We start from the raw sequence: 16936 nt of genomic DNA, 5'->3' as shown, positions 1-16936 counted from the left end.
CCCTACTGACTCTGTTGGTCAGAAGTTCGCAAAAGGAATCACATGATGCACCTGTCATAAATACAAACCAATTGCCAAGCATCCGAATTTTGATCACGCAACCATTGGGACGCCGCAACCGTCGTAAGTGTGAAAGACGGTCATAAATCCATTTTTTCAATGCCGTGGTAACTTTGAACAGCCACTAAATGAACTGTTATAAATCAAGGACTATCTGTAGTTGCCTGGTTGGTATTACATCATGAACTATTCTTGATCTGTTTTGATTTTCTGTAAGGTAGAATGGCCATCCAAATGAACAAACCCCCTAGATCTGCTCCTGGGTTTTCCATATTTTCATCTGTGGAAATCAGCTGGTAAAACTTTTATTTTGATTATAGTTTTCTTCCCTCCTTCTGCTCTTCCCTTTGATGTTTCTAGTCTACATTCCCTGTGAGACAGATGCCCTGAAGCAGCTTGCAGAAAACAGTAGAAACGGCTTCTCTAAAACATTTTAGGCAGAAAAAAAAGCCTAGTAAATTAAAATGCTGGCATAAACAGAAAACCCCACAACATCAACAAAACTGAAAAGGAATCCAATAGCTTGTTAAACAGTTAGATTGCCATGCTGTGAAACACACCCAATAACGTTGTCAAATACCTACGGACAGGAGTGGTGAGATGACCAGGCTGACTGCAGTGTTAAAGTACATTCTGGAAAATGAATGCCTCTTCAAAACGCCCTGTAAGCCATATCTCCCTAGGTTATGGGAATTTAAGCAGGGCTTCTAATGTTAATATGCTGTCCAGTAAAATACCATGTCAGTTAGGCAATCTGACTGAGAATGCTGAGTGTCCTAGTCCAATACATCTAGAAAAAAAAACAACTTGGTGGAGGGCTGCATATGTATTTCCAAACTCTTTGGTGTTTATTAAACTGATTACTAAATATTGAGCTCAGGGGTGAATAATTAATTTACGTGCTTTATGATGAAAGATAGGTGCTGTTGGCAGCCCATCTTCATTTAAAAACTGGCCAACAGTATTTTACATAAGCTGTACCTCCGGAATCATTTTTAAAGAAAGAGGGGTTGCATTTGCAAGATATAGGGGACCAAAAGCTACTCACCTGTATTTAGACAAGTAAGGAGTGCAAACTCTGCCTATGCAGTACATTTCCTGGTGAGAGTGTTGTATGAGCCCAGAGATTTGGACAGAGAAACAATAGTTACTTACAGGTTTGTGCCGCATGAACATGGCAGTGGTTTTTGAAAAAGCTGACCAAGCATGAGTGATGACTGCCAAAAGAAGCAGTGCACAAAGAACTTTCCCATCCCAAACCTGGCAAGTTTAACCAACATTTAGTCTTGAAATGTATGTAAAACAAAAATTGTGTTCATGCTGACCTGGTCAAGATAAGACAGACAAGTGCATCTTACTGTGCAGGATTCATATGCTCCTTTCCGTGTTTTAAAAGCAATGAGTATTATTGGGGATCTGGGATATTTCATAATGCATGCAGCAGTCAATACAATAATATCAACAAAGAGGCAAAAATGACAAGAGGCAGTTTTACGTAAAACTTGCACATATCTATTTATATGCATGAGTGCACGTTTGTAAATGAATATTGTAATTTAAATATGGAAAAGAGATGTCTTGCGACAGATAGGGGGGAACACTTAATCAAATGATTTTTCACTTCCTGATGTGCAAATTCAAGTCCCCTACTCTGCCTTCTTGCCCTTCTTCACAAGACTAAATAGCTCTTCAAACTGAGAAGATTGTGTGTCATCAAGTCAGTCCTTCAGGGAACACTTCTTCAGACTATTTATTAAAAGGCACAAACCTTTGTGTGATAAGCTCACTTCCTCAAATGCAATTCATCAGAACTATCTGATGAAGTAAGCTGTAGCTTACAGGAATGTATGCCTTTTAAACAGTGGTGAAATCTAAAAATTTTTTGCCACTGGTTATGTGGGTGTGGCTTGGTGAAGGGGTCATGTGACTGGGTAGGCGTGGCCAACTTTTTCAAGCATTTTTTTTCCTGCTGATTCGGGCAAATAGGCAGGAAAAAAACGCTTTAAAAGAGGGGGGGGAAGCTTCCGACCATGGCGCGGCTCACAGCTGATCCATGCCATCGTTGGAAGCTTATTTTTACTACTGGTTCATAGAACCAAGGACAATCGTCCCTACCAGGAGGATTTCACCCTTGCTTTTACATCAAATTTATTAGTTAGAAAAGATGCTATCTCTGCTGGTGTTTGGCTCTGCTGATGTTCGGCATTGTTCTCTTTAGGAAGAAGTCAGAGCTTTCTCACAACAGAGTTGGTATAACGAAGGCTGCTTCCAATGAACATAGTCAGAGGTGATTTTGTTGTATGCTGTAGTATGCCACGTGCCCCTCTGAACATTTGAACATGCTAAAGGTTTAAGAAGTACAGAAATATGATTCTGGAATCAAGGAGGTTGCCATCAAACAGTAGATGTACCAACATGCCTTGATAACCATGACTCAAGAAACAGCCCAGATGACTAAAAAGAAAGCTCAGCGAGAAGAGGAAGCTTATTCTGTCATTGGCTCTAGCAGTCATGACTCATCAGCTTGGCCTGGACCTACTCCGGTAAATGCACAATGGGCATAAAAGGAAAATGTCAGGGTTGGCATTTAATCATAGTTTTCCATCTGTCAATTGTAGCCTGTAGGTTGTTCCTTTGTGAGTCTGCCTTGATCCATTCTCTGAGTTCCTCCAAGACAGTGTTTCTCAATAGTGGCCATTTGAAGCTGAGTGGACTTCAACTCCCAGAATTCCCCAACCAGGAAGTTGAAATCCACAGAGTTTAAAGTGGCCAAGGTTGAAACACTGCTCCAAGATAACTTGGAAATGAGTAACACAGATGACTATCTTCATGGAAAGAAGGGTAGGATATATTCCACAAGGTGATTTGTTTCATTTTGGCTTGTTGATATTGTTTACATCCAGCCAATCTGATTTGGGAAGAAGCCTTTATCGCTTTGCTTTCTGTTATATTAAACAAACAATCATTATACAAATGATGGCTTTTCGGCCAATTCTGACAAGTTTTGGAGAACTGATAGTGGAAATTTTGAGTAGTTCAGAGAACTGGCAAATACGCTGGCGCCACCCCCGCTGCCGCCCAGCCTCCCAACTGATCTTCTTTTTTTGCCCTGAATAGGAGGACTGAGCTGGAAAGCAGGTTAGTTGATTGGGGAGGGAATGGGGATTTTGCAGTATCCTTCCCCTGCCATGCCCACAAAGCCACACCCACAAAGCCACGCCATGCCCACAAAGCTACAGAACTGGTAGTAAATATATATATACACCACTGACTTGGTGTATATATATTTGAGGTATTTGTTCTATACTTGATGTACCGTATATGACCTATATGCATTTAACATACACAATTTTGGCTGAACTCAAACAGCTGTCAAAACTTTAAACCATGGTTTATCAAATACAGTGGCTGATTCACACAACAAAGAAGTTTATTACTTTGAAAAGATTCAGGGAACTTCAAATAAACATTCTCTGTCATTCTTTATCATAATATTCCAAGATGACTAAGTACTGTATTGTAATACTCATGTTGCAGATAGGAAATGGATGTAAAAGAGAGTGATCCAACATAGCTGACCAACTTTGTAAACTGACTTCTTGAAGAGCAAATCCCACTGATGGAAAATGTATCTAGGATAGTTTATAAATCCAATGATGACCTCATAAAAAGATTCAAATAGGTGATATTTTGGGATAGTAATTCCAAGTTTCCTTGAGAAGAAATCTGTTGGGCAGCCACTATCAAGTTTGAAACTAGTTAAGGCCAGGACTAGTTAGAATTAAAGGTTCCTTCTTTTTAAAGAGTTTTTAAAATCTTGGAAATCCATCTCAGAATTACTTAATTGCATTAAAAAGGCTTTCCTTATAGACAGCACAGTCCTTCTCTTTCATTACTGTGGAACATATCAAACATTAGAAACTGATTGAGTCATATTTCTTGCTAAATCATATGTTGGCCATTTTTGCTAGCCTTGGGCTGCATTTTGTTATTTTAGGGGAGAAAATCATATAGATTATAATGATCAACCTCGTCTTCATCATGTTGCTTTTTGCAAGGAATTTAGCATCCATATCCCATGACATTGTTTTTATTTATTTATACCATTAAGGTAGTGTCAATTCTTGGTGACCTGGGACGAAATCACCAAGACCGCAGGACGCTGCCCAGTTGCCTTTCCTATAGAGATGCATTGGGGGAGCATTTTCCTTTAGAATTCCCAATCTAATTTGCCCCATTTTCAAACTTGTTCCTTTGTTGGCTTCTGTTACCACATCAAATTTGATCCTCTTCTGTTTTGGACAGTTATCCTGCTGGCATACAGATAGATGGACAGAACCCTGAGATCTTTTACATAATTTCTTTCCAAAATACAATTGTGTTGAAATAATTGTGTCATTGAAAACCTGAATAGTAGTGCGGTGAGAACTACAAAATGAGTGTTGCTCAGCTTTTCATTAAGTTTTAATGAAGTTTGAAATTCATAACCTATCCTTAGTGTGATGCCTGACACTCCCAGTAGTAGTGGTGGGTTTTCCAATAAACCATTATTTAAGAATCCCTGGCCTACCATACCATGTGAATGAGGTCATTGTGCCCTTAATTATTAGTTGCAGCATGACATTAACTCTTATTGTGCTGTATATGTTTTTAGCACAAAGGATTCCAGGTGGACTGGCTAAATGATTTCAAATACTAAAGGCAGAAAAGATTCCAACTGAAGACAAGTAGCAGTAATTCAGTTCAGGATTTAGTTTACATATCAGATAGCAACAAAGTTAAGTGAATATCTTAAGAACACTGGACATTACAGGTTAGAGAACAGCATTTAAAACTAGAAGTTATTAAGCAAATTGTGTTTGTTTGCTTTTAATGAAAAGTACTAGACAGTGATGTCAAACACTATAATTGCATATAAGAGGAGAACATACAATTTAACCTGAAAAATGTAGAGCTTCCATAATGAGGGAGTGCCTAGCCTGTTTAAATAAGTTAACAGAGATTTTAATTTTACAGATATCCCAGTCTGGGCCTTTGGATATGACTGTTTTCATGAAGAACAAAGGAATGTATTTGATAAGAGATATTATGGCTTATTTGGAACTTCCCTTTAAAATTTAAAATTGGCTCTTGTAAGAGCCATCTTTATCAATATTACAAAATGACAAGATGAAATGATACCAAAGCAACAGCAAACTCAGAAAAATAGGTACAGTGAATACAGCCATTAGTAAAGGTGGCCTATTTTGATTGGTGCTATCTCATCTAAATATATAATGGTTTTCTCTATATAGTATTGGATTCACCCAGAAAACTCTTATACTTATTTTGGGCTAGAGTTTGGATCTCCTAAGGGGCGCTGTGGCTCAATGGCTAAGATGCTGAGCTTGTTGATCAGAAAGGTCAGCAGTTCGGCAATTTGAATCCCTAGCACCGCATAACGGAGTGAGCTCCCATTACTTGTCCCAGCTTTGGCCAACCTAGCAGTGTGAAAGCCTGTAAAAATGCAAGTAGAAAAATAGGAACCACCTTTGGTGGGAAGGTAACAGCGTTCTATGCGCCTTCTGCATTTAGTCATGCTGGCCACATGACCATGGAGACATCTTCGGACAGCGCTGACTCTTCGGCTTTGAAACAGAGATAAGCACCACCCGCTAGAGTCAGGAACAACTAGCACGCATGTGTGAGGGGGAACCTTTATCTTTATCTATAATATAGATAAAAAAGTATAAGAGTTTACCTGGGTGAATCCAATACTATATAGATTCTATATAGTATTGGATTCACCCAGAGAAACTCTTATACTTTTTAAAGACTAGAATATGGATCACCATAGTGAAACTGCTCCCCAATATTACAGTGATGGTTGAAGTTTGCCAGTAGCTCTCTCACATGGGAAGTCCCTTACTCTTGTCCAGACAAATTTTTTAATACTTCTGTGAATCAGGTAGGCTATAAATCAAATGAATGAAATCACGCTCATTCCCAGCTCCCTAATTTAGAACCATACATCTGTGTCAGGAGAATATTCTTATTTTCATAAATTGTTTACAGCTTCAGGTCCTTGCTTCAGAAGAAGCCAATCAAGCAGCCACGCAACAGCTCTAAACCATCTATTTCTGAGTCTTGAAGAAGCCAGGGCAGGTATCTGCCTGCCTTGAAACAGCCCCGAGCTGCTGCTGCTTTATCTCTCTTCCAGGAACAACTTTCTGCCTGGGTGCACGCAAGGCAGGGAGTCAGTGCACCAAAACAAAAGTAAAGGAGATCTGAAAAGGATTAATCAGGATTTAAATGAACTGTGCCCCTAGGATTATTGGTCATGAGCTACTTCTTACAGAGCCTCCTGTGGGACCTGATCCCCAGAACAAGAGCTGAATAAAGACATGCTGTTAACATAATCAATCTCAGCCAACAGAAAGCAACAAAAAGGAGCAGATTGCAAAGGGAAGAATCCTCAACAGACAAATATATTTTTCTCTTAATGAAAAATGCCATCATCCTAGTTGTTAATGCTGAGAGGGAGAAAAGTCAAGTCTATCAGAATCCAGTGCATAAATCTGGGCATTGTCTACTGGGAACTTCCAAAATAGGTCTTTCAAAAGGAGAGGGAGGAGGGATTTAATAGAAGAGAGCACTCCTTGAGGAGTATTTAATTACTGCTCTCGTCTCACCTTAGAATACAATTATCCCACGGAGAAAGAAAAGTTAATCTAGTCTTGCTATTATTGAGAATATTGTCTGGGGATGATGTCCCTTGGAAAATTTGCAAATGCCTCTAAAATCTGCAGTCCACAAAGTAGATGATTGGAAGTTGACTTTTGCGACGGAATCTGGATGATTTTATTAGCTGCTCTGACTATTTTACCCAGAGGGTAAAAAACATCCTCAATTAAAATAATTGCTAACAGACCAGAAGCTGGAAAGTAGTAATACAAACTTCTCAGCTTTTGGAGTTGAACTGATATTCATGATTTTGTCAATTTCAATTATTTATGAGTGGCAGGATTTCAGGGGCTTTGAAGCTTACCTTATAAGCAGACAAAGAAGCTAAACAAAAAATGTATTTTCATTGAAACTCAGTTTGCTCCTGGTTCCATTGTGTTTAAGTAAAATATCCTTCTTGTTAAATTTGAATCCTGGTGATTTCATGGGCTATTAATGAGCTTTCCTTGGAAAAAATGTGAGCTTGATTTGCCATTTCCTTTTTCTGAGGATGTTTTTAAGCTTTTAAATCTAGCCCACAACTTTGGTAACTTCTGATATTTTCCACCATAACATTCACATTTCATGCATAACTATTATTCTTTAAAATACTAATGTACCTCTGCTAATGAAAATACTATGAAATAATTAAGCCAAAAGAATGTTTAATTTGAAGAGACTGAACATGCGCTACATTTTCATGCCCGAGTCCTAAAAGAAGTTTATTAGCACCCTTTCTGCCTAATCAATTTTATAAAAGGCACAAGATTTCATGAATTGCCATTCATTTCATCTAATGTGTAGAGTGGATCAATGCATTTGATGAAGTTAGGTGCGACTTCTAGTACTGTATGTCAATTTAACACCAGGTCTTCCTTTCTGAACTCTCTTCTTCATCTATATTCCAACATAAATTGAGGATTTAAAAAATAAATCTGCATTTCTACAGGTTCTTTCCTACTTCCGTGGCAATTTTTGTTCTCAAACATTCCTGGCAGTTTGCTTTATGTTGCTACACTGGCAAAGGACTATTTATTGTGTTTTTGCAGTACGACTGATGAATTCTGGGAGCTGAAAGTTGCTAAGAGTGAGAAACACTATTTTAAACTCAGTATCTACATCCTGAACTTTGAATTCAAAGCGGATGCAAGGTGAGGAGGGTGCCAGGGTTCCAAAGAAACCACCCCCAACAAATAAAACTCCAAGGTCTGAAGTTCCTCAAAATTCCACTTTATTAGAGATGTCACGTTGGCACATCTGGGGAAACCCGAATCTGAAAGCTTCCAGGCTTTCCCCGCCAATTGAAAGTTCACAACCCTTGCCCCACACCCACATGTTCATCACATGGTCAAATCCAATGTAACTGAAGACAATCTTCAACTACTACTATCCAGGTCCAGGCAAGTGTCCTTGGTTCCCAGAAGAATGAATGTTGTTATGGATAAACTCTACCGCTCCAACCAAACCACCCTCCTAAATTCCCAGGCTAACATATGTGATAGTCAGGAAGCCGAAAAAAGAAAAAATGCCTTCCACACTGACAGAGGGTCTCCGTCGCCTACTCTCCTGATGCAAATGGTATTGGAAAGCCCTTTTGTTAGGTCTGAGATCAGTAGGAATAGTGACCTCGGGAAATGTGTTCCATGAAGTTGAGATTCCTAAGCAGGTCTGGAAAAAAAAATTAGGTGAAGATCTTTCTGGAACCTGAAACAGGTCCAGGACAAATGGAAGGACAAAGCCCCAGGGGTGAGCCTGAAGGGGTGAATTTGCAGGTCCCCCAACTTTCTCTGGCTCCTACTTTGGTTTCTTCCCCATTTTATGACTCTGTAGTCCCTTAATTTGGGTGACTAAGTGGAGCTAAGCATTTACTGGTCAGATGCCCTTCCTGATGCTTATGTGGAGTTTGCAGCAATTTTTTTTTTCTTTGCACCCTAAGAGAAAAACATCTGCCGCTACCTAAGATTGAACTCTCTGGCTCCTCCTACGTTATAATATTTGCATAGAAGGGTTTGTCTCTTTATCCCATGGACTCCCACTACCTTCCATGGGATTGGTTTGATCCAGCTTCATGGATCCCATGGCAGACATGACACATTTGACCTATTGCATAATAAAGTCAGCACTAAGTAAGCTTGCCTGTGGAACATCATAAGATGGCAGGGGCAGACACTTAGCATAGCAGATGGTATATTTTGATCTTAACATAAAGATATATATATATATTTGGCAGCATGGAATAGTTTTGTTCAGGTTTAGTTTTTATCTAGTTAATTCCCCCCCCCCCCATCTGCAGATTTGGGAATTTTCCCAGGAATGTGAACAGATGCTTCTAGTTTCTCAATAGCTCCGTTTTGTCTACATAGACACCACAATTCTGTCTTCAATTTGCTATCAACAGCATAACAAATGCTATCTCACTTGGAAGTACATTTTGTTTACTAGTAGAAGATCCACAACTGACCTGTTGATATCACTACAAAGGTTTTCCACCTCCCTTCTGTTTTTGTTTGTCGGAGACTGCTTGAACAAGTTCCTGCAGTTTTCTTGGCAAGGTTTTTCAGAAGTGGTTTGTCATTACACCCTACTAAGGCTGAGATTGAGTGACAAAGCCCTGCTGGCTTTGTGCCTAAAGTGAGACTAGTACTCCCAGTCTCCCAGTTTCTGGCTTGATGCCTTAACCACTACACCAAACTGGCTCGGAGACTTTTTTATTGGCACAGAAATGTTCATCTTTTGTTGAGCGGGAATCACAGTTTTCATTTATTCAGTCCAATACGCTTAAAGAGAATCTGAACAACTTGGTTTATTATACCCAACAATAGGAAAACAGTAAAACTCCAAAGAATTATCAAATTCAAAGAAAGCTAAATTCAGATAGTTATTAGGACTGTTTTTTAATAAAAAAATGAAAGAGTAATACTATAACCAATTATATTAACAACATACAAAAGTAGTAGAGTGTTCAATCCCACTGTTTAAAACATGGAAAATAGTGTTGTAATGGGACGTGTCTATGATCCAGATGCCCCTCAAACAAGATTGTTTTCCTGTTACTGAACCAAACTGTAAGGTATTTCTCACTAACCTCACAGGTTATTTATTACAGATCAGGTGAAACAATGAACCTGGAGCCATTTTAGAAAGTGTTATCTACTTCCTCAAAACCAGAATAAGGACAGCTTTATCAAACATATTTGCAGTGTCATCTTCACTGCAATTTGACTTGTTTCCATAAGGTTGCTGTGAAAATTTCATCATGATATCATTTTATCGTTTCTTCTTTGTTTCTTTTTTGAGCTTCTTGTTCACTGAGAGGGCAGCAATTTTGGGTTTCTTGACTACTTCAGCACTTTTCGTCTCAAAGCTTTCAGCATCCTGTTAAGTTTATGAAGGGAAACAGAACATTAATGATTTTGTGGATAGGTGGTAGATCTTTTTTATTATTTGCTGGTACAGGAGAATGCTGGATAAAAGTGCTCATGACTCATTTATAAAATCAAAGGCACTGTATTTTCTAAGTACTGCATGTTTTATACTTATGTCTTTTAAACAGAAAATTAAATTTAAAAGTTTATTCAGGCTGACCTTAGGTATTTTTATTGGGATGACACTTATATGAATGACATTTTTAAAAAACAATAACAACTCTACAATCTTAACATTGGACATTACCACATGTACTTTGAGGTGATGAGTGCCTTTCAGCACTACTTTGTAGCCAAAGTGGGCAAAAAAATATATATGTGAAAAAACATTAAAATCTAACAATGAATAATTAGCTGATTATTCAGAAAATAGCAATACTATGCTAAAGCCTTTGATCCTAAATAGGGAAAGGGAGAAAGAAATGCCTCAAAGAACTTAAGTCAGAACTCTATCACAGAGAAGGAAAAGAAGCAAAGATGTTAAGAACAAAGTGAATGGGGGGAGGAGGACTAATAGAAGATAGTAGTAAATGTCTTTACCGAAACAAGACTGAAAGATTATGGATTCTAGGGCTCCTTAAATCTAGAGACTGTCTAACTTTTTGGATAGGATTAGACTTGCTAGACAAAACTTGTGTGCAATTTGTGTGTCCTCTTGGATTTTCCATTCTACTTGAAGAACAGTTGGTAGTCATGACCAAGAAGGCCTTTGAACAAATCGACCTTGTGCACCAGTTTCTTGATCAGGAAGCCCTACTTATGGTCAGTCATGCCTTAGTCGCTTCCTGACTGGACTGCTGCAAGTCATACCATATGAACATGATGGTGAACCTGTGGCACACAGAGCCTTTTGTCAGGGAACGCGAGGCGTTGCCCTGTCAGCTCCGACTTTGGCCTTCTTTTGAGGCCATTTTTCAGGGAAGCTCCGGAGCACGAAAAACCAGCCCTACACGCAAACCGGAAGTTCTGGAATGGGCTTCTGATTTGCTGGTATGGCCGTTTTTTGCCCTACGGACAAACTGGAAGTCACTTCCGGTTTGGCTGTAGGGCCATTTTTTGCTGGAAGTCTGTTCCAGAACTTCCGGTGTGCCCATTAGGGCCAGTTTTTCACGCTCCAGAGGGCTTGGTGTGTGTGTGAAAGCCTCTGGAGCCGGGGGAGGATGAAAAAAGAGTGCCAAAAGTGTGTGGGGAGGGGGGAAGTCTGGTCGCGCATGTATGCGTGCAGGAAGGGGAAGGATGTGCATGTGTGGCACGCCCACGCATGCTCCCCCTGCGAGCCAAAAAAGGTTCGCAATCACTGCCATATGAGGCTGCTCTTAAACACCACCAAGAAGCTACAACTGGTCCAAAATGCAATGGTGTGTATAGTTATGGATCCATCAGGTTATCCTATACAATATCAGTATTACACAGCTACATTAGGCATCTACAAGTTCCCAAGTGCACTTCATGGTGCTGGTTATCACTCATAAAGCTCTTCATGACTGAGGCTCTGTTACTTGTGGGGCCACCTATCTCTGAGTGTTTCTGGCTGACCCATGGGATCTGAAGGGTGGACATGCTTTGGATCACCTCTATGAAACACTGCCACCTAGTGAGACCAAAGAAACATGCCTTCTCTGTCAAAGCACCTGCCCTTTGGAACAGCGTTATCACCTGAGATTTGGATAATCCTGACCATGTTGGTTTTCTGTGACTCCTTTAAAAATGTATATATATACTATAATCTAGTAATTCATGATGCATTATTTGTTTTGCGTTAACAAAGATTAGTATGTGTCCGAAATTAGCAGAACTCTGAATTCAGACTATTCATTTGAGACTGGTTTTTTTAGGCTCTATCCATGCAAACTTTATGACTTTCGTATCAGCTTTAATTTTAAATATTTCTTCCACCCTCTGTCTAGCCTACTTTGTTACATGCTTGATAAGTTTATAAAAACTGGTGGGATTTTTTTTGGAAACACATGGAGAAAACAGTTTCATGACATTTTTAGAGGAAGCCAAATTCACAGATTGCTTTCCCTCATTAAACAAGTTTTGATATAAATATTTTTTGAATTCTAAAGATGTCCACAATTAATGTAGGCCAACTGGAAAAAAAGGCACAAAAACTGGCACAGGGTTCTATGCTGATTTTAAGCCTCTTAGAAAGCAATGCAAATTTTGCTCTGCCCGAACGGGAAGAAAGCTTGCTTGTATCTTTAACATCAATGAACCTGGCTGAACTCTCTCCTAAGTTACAGGGCTATGGCAATTTGCTTATGTGCCTTTCCAAGAAAGGGTAGAGGACTCGCATGCCAAGGTATGTGATTCACCCACAGGAAATTCCAATGTTTTGGACAAACAGAAGCAAAAGTATTAATCACTCAGAGATTTAAAGTGCATAATTTAATTGTTCCTGAATAAAGAAAAAAACATGTAAACAGATAAAATTACTATGCTAAGTAAAGAATATCCATGCTTTCTTTTAATAATCAGAACAAATTTTAAAATTGGAAATAGTGCATGACAAAGGATGATTGTTAGTCACCAGGAGATTCCCAAGACAACTTAAGCCCCAATCAGGTGCTTATGAGAATTGTGTTTGCCTAACTTTTTTCTGCACTCATTGATTCTTACAATCTCAAGCAATGCTACACTACTAAATTACAGGGTTAATTCCTATGTGAAAATGTATAGCTTATGGAATAAATTCCTGCCATTTTAAAAATGTTATAGCTGCATTATATTCTAGCATTTGCTTTTCACTGAGGAAATCTGATATGTTTATTATTTGCTGGAAAGTTGACTTAGTTTGCATTCAAACAATTAAAGTTTTCTTTGCTACAAAATAATTCATAATTGCAAACTCATCAGCTAGTTGGCATGATACTCAGCATTTGGGGCTAAATTAAAACAATGTATGGCTTACTGTAGACAGGTGCAAAGGAATAAAAATCAGTCCTGCCAAAAACATGGATTCCTAGAATAAATTTGAAACAGGAGAAGGAAGGGAAGCTACTTTGTTTAATTACCAAGTTACAAACACACAATTGTACCACCAAGTGCACAAGGTTAGTCTTATTCAAAATTTGAATTCTGAAAATCCTGCTTTAATTTTGAAGAGGGAGGCCCAGAGATTGGTCAATCAAACTTTGAAACCAAATAAAAGTGACAATTTCAGAACAGTGATGTTGTCAGTGGTATTTTGGGAAATGAACTATAATCTCCATAACAAACAATCCATAATATGCAACTACTTTTTGTACAAGGAGTATGTAAGAAAATATAACAATGACCACCGTCTTGCCAAATACTCATGTGTCCACAAGTGCCAAGAATACTGATTTTTGCCTGTGTTTTTCCCTAATCTAGAATCCTTTGCTATATCACTTCCTGGCAGAGAGATGACATTTCTAATTAAGAACAGTCCTCTCAGTTTGCCAGATATCTGTATCTAACCTGCCATCTCTTTCCTTATGTTAATTTTCTACAATGATTGTCACTGAATTGGATTACATCTCTTTATTTTGTTCCCCTTGTTTTTTCCCAGAAAAAAAGAATAGAGAGATGTGGAGAAGAATGAAAGAAGTCAGAGTGTGGATGAGAGACCTTACAAAAGTACCAGAGGAAGTAAAGGTTTCTACTTTTAGAAGTGTAAAAATGGCAATAAGCTTGGTGGAGTAAACATGGAAATAGATGATTGAAGAAAAGAGAAGAGAGAGAATTTGGCGGGGGAGGGGGGAGGAAGCAAGAAGAAATGGAAATGCTGGCTTGGGCTACTCTCAGTTTCAGTATGAGCTACAGCCTGTATTGACTTTGGTTGTACCCAGTTCTGCCATGTGCTTTCTCTGGAAGATAATATTAAAAAAATGTGGTCACCTTCAGCAAAAAAAGATTCTACATTTCTATTTTAAGGAGACAGCTGCAATTGTCAGGATGCCATGGGCTTCCTATCATTCACAGGAAGCTTCTAATAGATGAAATACCGCTCAACTGATGTTTCTTTGTCCTTTGTGTTTGTAAGAATGAAAGAAAAAAAAAGCAGTGTATTTGAGAGAGAAAAAAAACAGGTAACAATCGGATTGTTGCCAAACTGGCAGTTAGTTACAATGCCCAGTTGCATTAGCATGGTCATAGACAAGAAATGCTTACCATTTTATATGTCTTTGGAACAGGGAGGATTATCGCCAGAACACAAATAAGCTGGAAAATGGCCCCAAAGAAAAGGCCATAGTGTAAGATGTTCTCCATAAAGGTGGGCTCTGGGATTTCAGGGGGTGAAAAATCCAACTCAGTAGCCATTAGTGAAGTCCTTAAGTACACTTCCAACAAAATTACACTGCCTTATCTCTGCAAAGAAAAGAAGTGCCGTTGAAATATGCATTTTTTTCAGTGTTATAATCCTCATTCGGGAACTCTGAAAGGCACAAAATGCTGAAGCAAATGGCCAAAATGGTGTTGGTTATTTGAGTGTGATACTGAGCTTCCACGAACTGGGTACCTTGCAGATGTGTTGGACTCCAGGTCTTAGAAATCTTACGTAGCATGGAGGTTGAAGTTTAGTTCCACAGGAGTCCAACAAACATGTGGAACAAGTCAGGTTGACAAAGGCTATTCTATTCCTCCTTGGCTACTACCGGTCCATTTCTGGGAGTGATCAAAAATATCAGTTTAGCCTTCAAATTCCTCAGTGGTTCGGGATTAGAATACTTATAGGGTATTATTCCAGCCATCATAATACAGATTTGCCTTTATATTAGTATTAGAATACACGTTGCTGCTTTTTCCACCCTTTGAGAGGTTTGATTAGTGGGAACAGTAAATTGGCTTTTCCTTTTATAGTACATTTGTTCACTCTTTACCAAGCTAAAAGTTTTGCCATTCATTGCAGTGAATTTTTGATCTGATCACTGCCTGAATTCACTGACTGTTGGAACATGATGCCTGTTTTAACTGATTTTTAATTCTATATTGTATTTAAATTCGTGTTTAGATAGGTTCCATTTGATAAATTGTATAATGGCCTGACTTTTGTCAATACAACTCCTATTACCAAAATTCAAACTTTGAGGCAATCATTTCAATGCATATATTAAAAATATAGAGGGATGATATCTGTGTCTATTTTTATACAGAAAGCAAGCTATTCTGGAATACCTGCTTAAAAGTAGATATGGGAATTTTAATCCAAAGATTTAGAGGGTGAATAAAGCCGTGATGATGTGATGAGGCAGAATTCTCAAACACAACATTGATGCACTCCAGAAGTAAAAGAAATAACTGAACAGTATCAAATAGGAATTTGATAGCAGTAGAAATAGCAACCAAAGCTTCATTTAGCTTTTAATCCCTCCATGCTGCCTCTTATCACATTTTCCTGTTCTGGAGGATGGACAGCATCTTTCTAGGTTCAGCATTCATCAAAACTTTTGGTTCTGTAGTGTTTTGCCACTTCAAGTATTATACATTTAAAAACCCCTCAGAATTATTTAAAAAAAATAAACCATGAAATCTCCATCAATGGAAGCCATTGCTCTTAAAACAGGAAGAGCAGAGCCAAGCTGTATGCGATCAAAAAGTAAGTTTAAAAAGTCATCTGCCCAAATACCACGTGCATTTTTAAATAAATAAATAAATAAATCTCTTGGAGACGTTTATTTATGAAGGCATAGATTTCCTCCTCTCTTACTTCCAATCTGCCATTTTTACTTTAAAAAATGTGTCTAATAAAATCACAGCCGTTGAGTTTTTTTCCCCCTTTTGGGAAGGCATTAGACCAATTTGCTGGGCGAAATTCAGGATTTCTTTAAGCGGAAAAAAAGAAGAAAAACATTAGAAGAAATGCGAAAAGCTCGTTCGTTTATAGATCAATCGTCCGGCAGGACTAGAGCTAGAATAGATAGAAATTATAGAAAAGCCATCATTTTTCTCCCTCTCAAACGAGGGTCTACAGTCTACCCACTGCCAAAAAAAGAGACTTCCATGAATCTTATTAACCTCTCTCATCGCCCCTCTTACCTCCCACTCAAGACGAACCTCGTTCCCCGGAAGTGCTTTTGATCCCCCAGGAAGTACTTCCTCCCTTAGCAACGGCCGGTAGCAATGCATTGGCCAGATAGCCCCGCCCCTTATTCCATCGTCCCTTCGCTCGCTGGCGTTGCGAAGTCTCCGTCCCTCCCCCAAGACTTATTTCTCAGAGCCGATGGCTTCGGAGCATCACCAGCCAGAGAAATCTGGGTTAAGGGGAAGAACCGACCTACATACTACGAAACGGGGCTCTTTGGGGCTCCTACACTCACGGACGGGTTGGGGGGGGGGACAGCGGGAGCTGTGGAACTAGCCGCCCTAGGGGATACCCTTCCTGTTTGCTTGTTTGACCTTAAGGTGTTGTTTTGGGTTGAAGCAGGGAACTCAGATCCTACGAAACGAAACGGCGAAGAAGAGAGTGCAAATCTAGAATAGATGGGAGGCTACCAAGCTAGAACTCTGGACAATGTTTCTCTGTTATTCCTTAATAACAGAGGAATTGACAGATTTGGTTACAGAAAAAATCTGCAGGAAACACTAAAAAAGCAAGAGCTTGCAAAGAAGATGGAGTGTTATCCTGCTTTCCTTATTCTGCACTCTGTCCCCTTTCAGAATTATCAGAGAAGAATAGAATAGAATAGAATTCTTTATTGGCCAAGTGTGATTGGACGCACACAAAGAATTTGTCTTTGGTGCCTATGCTATCAGTGTACATAAAAAAACCAAGATACATTCAT

The 16936-nt window shown here is 39.0% G+C and overlaps 1 protein-coding gene across 1 annotated transcript; it reads right to left on the bottom strand.

Annotated features, from left to right (window-relative positions):
- Window positions 1-9635: 9635 nt before the first annotated feature.
- On the bottom strand, window positions 9636-16247 carry MANBAL (mannosidase beta like). Its single transcript, XM_032217223.1, has 3 exons — window positions 16191-16247; window positions 14325-14522; window positions 9636-10137 (listed from the first exon to the last, which is right to left on the bottom strand). The coding sequence occupies exons 2-3, from the start codon at window positions 14472-14474 to the stop codon at window positions 10030-10032; spliced, it is 258 nt and encodes an 85-aa protein (XP_032073114.1). The 5' UTR covers window positions 14475-14522; window positions 16191-16247; the 3' UTR covers window positions 9636-10029.
- Window positions 16248-16936: the final 689 nt, after the last annotated feature.

The sequence above is a fragment of the Thamnophis elegans genome, chromosome 5, assembly GCF_009769535.1.
Source record: "Thamnophis elegans isolate rThaEle1 chromosome 5, rThaEle1.pri, whole genome shotgun sequence".
NCBI classification, from domain to species: domain Eukaryota; kingdom Metazoa; phylum Chordata; class Lepidosauria; order Squamata; family Colubridae; genus Thamnophis; species Thamnophis elegans.
This window is presented reverse-complemented; position numbering and strand designations above follow the sequence as displayed.